The sequence below is a fragment of the Hippocampus comes genome, unplaced genomic scaffold (genome assembly GCF_001891065.2).
Source record: "Hippocampus comes isolate QL1 unplaced genomic scaffold, H_comes_QL1_v1.1 scaffold33, whole genome shotgun sequence".
NCBI lineage: Eukaryota > Metazoa > Chordata > Actinopteri > Syngnathiformes > Syngnathidae > Hippocampus > Hippocampus comes.
Window position 1 is genome coordinate 369,905 of NW_017804842.1, and position 5,895 is coordinate 375,799.

The 5,895-nt window shown below is 59.1% G+C and overlaps 2 protein-coding genes across 3 annotated transcripts in view; both read right to left on the bottom strand.

The window, feature by feature from the left end:
- LOC109516770 (FRAS1-related extracellular matrix protein 2-like) overlaps positions 1-4,285 on the bottom strand; it is an 18,518-nt gene extending 14,233 nt beyond the window's left edge. Inside the window, exons 1-2 of the mRNA XM_019871553.1 lie at positions 1,397-4,285; positions 4-938 (exon numbers count right to left, since the gene is read on the bottom strand). Of these exons, the coding sequence (XP_019727112.1) occupies positions 4-938; positions 1,397-3,917 (3,456 nt within the window). The 5' untranslated portion in view covers positions 3,918-4,285. The remainder of the gene's footprint in view (positions 1-3; positions 939-1,396) is intronic.
- Positions 4,286-4,694: 409 nt separating this feature from the next.
- The window catches only part of alg5 (ALG5 dolichyl-phosphate beta-glucosyltransferase), a 7,096-nt gene continuing 5,895 nt past the window's right edge, over positions 4,695-5,895 (bottom strand). The window contains exons 10-11 of one of the 2 annotated variants that reach the window (XR_002168513.1): positions 5,301-5,476; positions 4,695-5,269 (exon numbers count right to left, since the gene is read on the bottom strand). Coding sequence is in view for 1 of the 2 variants with exons in the window: in XM_019872319.1 (XP_019727878.1) it covers positions 5,361-5,476 (116 nt within the window). In the remaining variant the exon portion in view is untranslated. Of the gene's footprint in view, positions 5,477-5,895 lie in introns of both variants that reach the window. The other variant, XM_019872319.1, reaches the window with a different exon arrangement.

The window sequence follows — 5,895 nt, forward strand, 5'->3', positions numbered from 1 at the left end:
GGCGTCCAGCGGCGCGCTCGTGCCCACCCTCACCGCGATCTCCCTCAGGAAAATTTCCGGCGGCTCATCGTTGGCGGGCTCGATGACGATCGGAAAGAAGAGCTCCTCGGAGAAGTTGACGCCATCTGAGCACCTGAAGCTGAAGCGGTCCTCCGCCGGCTCCACGCCTCTGTGGACGCTCTGCACATAGAAGATATCACCTGCCCGGATGTCGCCGACGGTGAAAGCGCTGACGGCCACGCCCGACCGAGATTTTTCGGAACCGGGCGCGGGCGAGATGTTCTCCACGTAGCCCGTCTTTGGTTGCACGTTGATGGTGCACAAGATGTCTTCCGCGGGGGTGTCGGGGTCATCGACATTCAAGTGCTGAGGACCGATGGCGTTTTTGTCCCCTTCCCGGACGCTGAAGCGCACCCCGACGCCGACATCGGGGGCGCGGCTGTCCACGGGGAGCACGGTGACGCGCACGTGGACCCGGCGGACCCGCTTCCCACCCGCCGTCCAGTCATCTGACACGTCGGCGAGAGTCAGATTGAAGCTGTCCCGGCGAGAGGTCGGCCCGATCTCCCCGCCGGTGTGGGCGTAGACCACCGCGCCGCTCGTCACGTCCGCCTGCGTGAACCCGCCGGCGGGCTGCCCTTTCACTAAGATCTCGCCGACGGCCGGCGGGTCTCCGAGGATGAAAGTCAGCTGCGGATCGTCCGCGTCGTCGCGGCGGCCTCGGAGGACGTCGGAGGCGATCTGCGCCGCGCCGTTTTCCAGAACGTCCACGCGAGCGCCAACCGTCCCGTCGGGGAGGCCGGGAATCGGGGCTTCGTCATCAACTGGCCTCACGCGGACTTTGACCGTCACGCCGACCACGTGAACGCCGTCGCTGACGTCCAGGTGGAACTCGTCGCCGTCCATCTCCTCGCCACCGTGGCTGTATGAAATCCTGCCTTCCGCGAGGTCCCGCGGCCCGAACGTGGCTTTTTGCGGCAAGTCGGCAAATGCTGCCCGGATGGTTCCGTGTTTGGGCAGCTGAGCGAGCCGGAAGGTCAGGCTTTGACTCTCCGTGTCGGCATCGACGGCGTCGAGCTCGGCAAGGGTGACGATGTGCGCGCCGCCCTCAAACACCGCAAAACCCGCGTTGGTGATTTGTGGTGGCTTGTTGTTAATTGGCCGGAGGTAGATCGTGAACACCCCCTCCGCGCGGTTTCCCGCCGCGTCCTCCACGCCATAGCAAAACTGCACCACGCGCAACGTGATGCCCAGCACCCTGGCGGGCGGGCCGTACGCGATCTTGCGCTGATTCACTTGAGCTTGAGTGAACTCACTCACTTTGACGTCAGGGCGGTCCGTCAGAACCAAAGAACCACGTCCATCTCCTCGCCACCGTGGCTGTATGAAATCCTGCCTTCCGCGAGGTCCCGCGGCCCGAACGTGGCTTTTTGCGGCAAGTCGGCAAATGCTGCCCGGATGGTTCCGTGTTTGGGCAGCTGAGCGAGCCGGAAGGTCAGGCTTTGACTCTCCGTGTCGGCATCGACGGCGTCGAGCTCGGCAAGGGTGACGATGTGCGCGCCGCCCTCAAACACCGCAAAACCCGCGTTGGTGATTTGTGGTGGCTTGTTGTTAATTGGCCGGAGGTAGATCGTGAACACCCCCTCCGCGCGGTTTCCCGCCGCGTCCTCCACGCCATAGCAAAACTGCACCACGCGCAACGTGATGCCCAGCACCCTGGCGGGCGGGCCGTACGCGATCTTGCGCTGATTCACTTGAGCTTGAGTGAACTCACTCACTTTGACGTCAGGGCGGTCCGTCAGAACCAAAGAACCAAAGATGACCGGGTGGTTTTCGTCGGTGTCCGTTGGGGGTCGCAACAGCGTGTATTTGAGGTCGCGGTCTTCAGAGTCCCGATCGGTGTAGCGCAGGACTTCTTTGCTGAACGGAGTCAGCTTGAACTCCTCCACTGTCATCAGCAGGCTGGTGCCGGGGTGCAGCTCAGGCGGGACGTTGTCGAGGGGCAACACGCGGATCTCAAAAGTAGCCCTGCCGGACTCATTGGGGGGGTCGTTGTCGTCCCGGACCGTGAAGACAAAGTGGTCCGTGACGGTATCGATGTTCTGAGGCCCCACGTGCTTGTAAAACAGCTTCCCTTCCGTGATGTCCTTCTGGAGCCACTCCCGCACCTCCTTCTCATAGACCTCGTCCTCCGAGTCGAATTTCCACGAGGACGGGTCCACCGGGGCGTCCGACTGCCTCAGCAGCAAGGCGCCAACGGCGGAATACGGCGAGACCACGGTGAATTGAATCGCCGAGTCGTCCGAGTCGACGTCGGCAGCGCCGAGCGCCAGCGGTGACACGGGCGTCATCCGGCGCTCGAACAGGACCAGGCCGGCGTTGACGCTGACGACGGGCGGCTCGTCGTCCGTGGGCACCACGGTGATGGGGAAGAGGAACTCCGCGCGGTGTTCGCCGTCCGTCATCTTCAACACAATGTTGTCACTGTGCGTGTCGCTGCCGTCGTGCCGGTACACCACCGCGCCAGCCGCCAGGTCGGCGGCGGTGAACCTGTCGCCGCGGGACCCCCGCACCAGCAGGATGCCGTGGCGCAACCCGTCAACCGCCGCCATGCGCACCGCCTCCAGGTCGTCCTCGTCGCCGATCTCCAGGTTCTGACCTGTAACCAGTGGACGGGACTGGCCCTCGTACAGCAGCTGACCGGCGTTGCGGGTCACGACCGGCGCCAGCCAGTTCATGGGCTTCACTACGATCGTGAATGCGAAGGGGTCCGACGCGGCCCCCTCCGGGTCCACCGCTTCAAACTCCAACTGGAAGATTCGCTCGGTGTCGGCATCCAGTGAGGGCGGCTTGTAGGCGATCTTGAGGTCCCGCAGGTCCCGCTGGTAGAAGGAGGTGATGGGCAGGTTCTGGTCGTCGGTGCTGACGATGTAGCCCTCCTCGTAAGACAGCGGCAAGGTGACGTTGAACGCCAAGTCCCTCGGGTCCGCCTCGGCGTCATCCGCCGCAAGCATTTCAGGTGTCAGCGCCGTCAAGGCAAACTGGCTCACCTCCATCATCATGGTGGCCACCAAACTGGGCCTGGGGGCCGCGTTCTCCCGGCCCTGGCGAATTTGCACCGTCAGGTGGAAATGCTCCCGCTTCACCAGGTTGCCTTCTCGGTCCCGGAGCTCCAGTACCATGGGGATGTGGTCCCGGTTGGGCGACGCCCCCCGGAAGGTGTGCTCGTAGCGGATGTCGGCCCGGGTGAGCTGGTCGCAGTCCATCGTCTGGGACAGCTTGCCGCCATCCAGCAGTCGGCCGTAGCGCGGCAGGGCGCTCTTGCCCGTCAACGGCATCGCCCGGCACTCGTAGCCCTCCCGGTCGTAGGTGAAGTCCAAGATCTCGCTGTCCACGGCATCGCTTGTGCCCCTCAGGTGGGTGACGGTCAGCGGCATGTTCTTGGTGAGCACCTCCAGCGGCGTAAAGTCCACTTGCACCTCGATCACGAAGGGGATGACGACCGTCTCCGCGCGAGCATCGTAGCGCAGCTGCAGCCGCACCCGATCCAGCGCCGGACTCCTGGCCCCGTAGTGGGTGTAGGTGACATCCCCGGGGCCGAAGTTGCACGGGAACTTCTCGGGCGAGAGGCGGCCGGGGCGTCGGGCGAGCGGGTCGTTGTCCAGAACCGTCAGGCTGCAGCGATCGCCCGGTCGCGTCTGCACCACCAGGTCGTCGACCGGGTCCACGAACGCGGCCCGGCCCAGCGGCACGCGGATGCGGTTGTTGGCCACCAGGATGGCGTCCTCCGGGAGCTCGGAGCGCAGCGCGGAAAGCGGCGGCTGCGCGTAAAGCCGCGAGTGAGCGCGAAGCCGCGGCTGCGCGTAAAGCTCAACGCCGGCTGCTGAGAGGGAGAGGATGAGAAGCGCGCACAACATGTCAGCAGAGGACAAAAAAAACTACACACTTGAGGGCGGTGGAGGGAAGTGGGGGGGGGGGCCTCCAGGTGTGCGTCCACGCCGACTGATTTCCCGGCACTCTCAGTTTGCGAGCGGCGCGCCCCACTTTTTAACTTGAGGCGTTCGGGATTCGGGAGAGGTGGGGGCGCGGGGTGGAAGAGGGAGGGTGTGCCTGCCCCCTCCCGTGCAAGCATTGGAAGGACACGGAGGGCCTCCTCGGCTGCCTATTGGCCAAGCACAGATGTCACTCAGAAACAGGAGGCGCGGTCGAGCCCTTCTCAAAGACAACGTTACGCTCATCATTGTCAATCAAAACGGAATCTAGCACATCTGGTGAAAATGTACTATCATTTTAAAAAAAATGTACATCTTGAAGAGGACTGGAACATTTTTTCATTCTTGAAAAAAGTACATGAACATGTCAGTGCAGAGAGCAAAATATTTCTTCATGTATCATAAAGAATTCAATCAGCACCGCTGTACAATACGCGCAAAACAAAGCACTGGACTTACAACTCCTCACCTGGTTTAGAAGATGTGGCGAACAGAAACGGAAAGTGGTTTTGCTGAGCAATCCTGCCACCGAATGGTAGTGTGTTGTATGACATGAATAAATGAATTTGGGGAAGGTGCACCCAGAAAAGCTAGGTGGCGCTCAGGTTATCAGACGTTAGCTAATTGACATGAGCAATTTGCTCAGAGCAAAGCATAGTCGATAGTTTGTTTTTGTTTGTATCCATTTATTTATATCCACTCAAATAACTCCACATCTTTTTTTTTTTTTTTTTAGCTTGCCTTCAACCCGCGTCCTGTTTCTTCAAGAAGAAGCCATCCCATCTGACCAATGAAACCAACTTGGCACTCAAAATAGGGGCAGCCGCACAATGGAAAGCCGTCGGCGCGTTTGATATCCTCGGGATCCTGCCTCCCGCCCTCACATGTGGATTTTGGCCTTTTTTTACTGCCACTTCTCCCTAGGCACCAAAAATTGTACTTGACTTGAGATCCATGCACCGAAACATTCTTTGGCCTCACTCATCGACTGTTACCGGTGGGGCAGAACCGCACTAACTGACAACTGCAGTGGCAGTACTTTGGCCTACGAGTAGGACAACGACATTCTACGAGTGAGCATTTTGGGGGCCGTTTGTAGGTAAATGAGTTGTTTTTCTTGGGCGCTAAAATCGTCGTCTTAGTGAGGACAAAGAAGTGCATGAGCCTTGCGGGTCGATATGGAGGATATGGAATAAACCATGCTCAAAGACAGTCCGCGGGGCCAGTTCCATCTTAAGAGGCGGCGCCCCCCTGTGGAGGAAGGTACAAATGGGGGGGGGGGGGGAAAAAAAAAAAAAAAAAAGAAGACCCGCCTTCTGTCGTCTTGCAATTCGGTCTTTAGGTTGCGCCAGTGTCTTCAGCGACTGGCTAGTGGCTCTTGCTGGGCTGGTGCAGCTTCCAGGCTCCCGTCAGGTAGCGCAGGCGGATAAAGATCAGGTCTCGACCCATCTGGAGCCAGCTCCAGAACGGAACCAGCTTGGAGCCTGAGGATGCGCACAAACATGCTCAATTCTGGTCTCCACCCCCTTTGCCTTGGAAGGCAAATTTTACCCAGTCTAACTGTTATCCGTCAGAGGTAGCCATTACGGAACTGGGGCAGGACTTTTTAATTTTCCTTTTCACACTTTTGATACACTTGACTTTCATGCAACGGGAGGTAAAAGAAAAGAAGAAAGAGACTTGTCACGTTACCTTCTATCTCAGTCCAGTTGACGGCCACTTCTGCGATGGGGATGTTGAAGCACTGCGCGATGTACAAGAGCTCCACGTCAAAAGCCCTACGAAGAACGCGTCCAAACTTTACACCAATCATTGTTGGCAGTTTTTTAAAAAATATATTTCAGTAATATGAAACATCCGTTTTAGGTAATAAAAACTTTTTTTTTTTTTTTAGATGAACCCT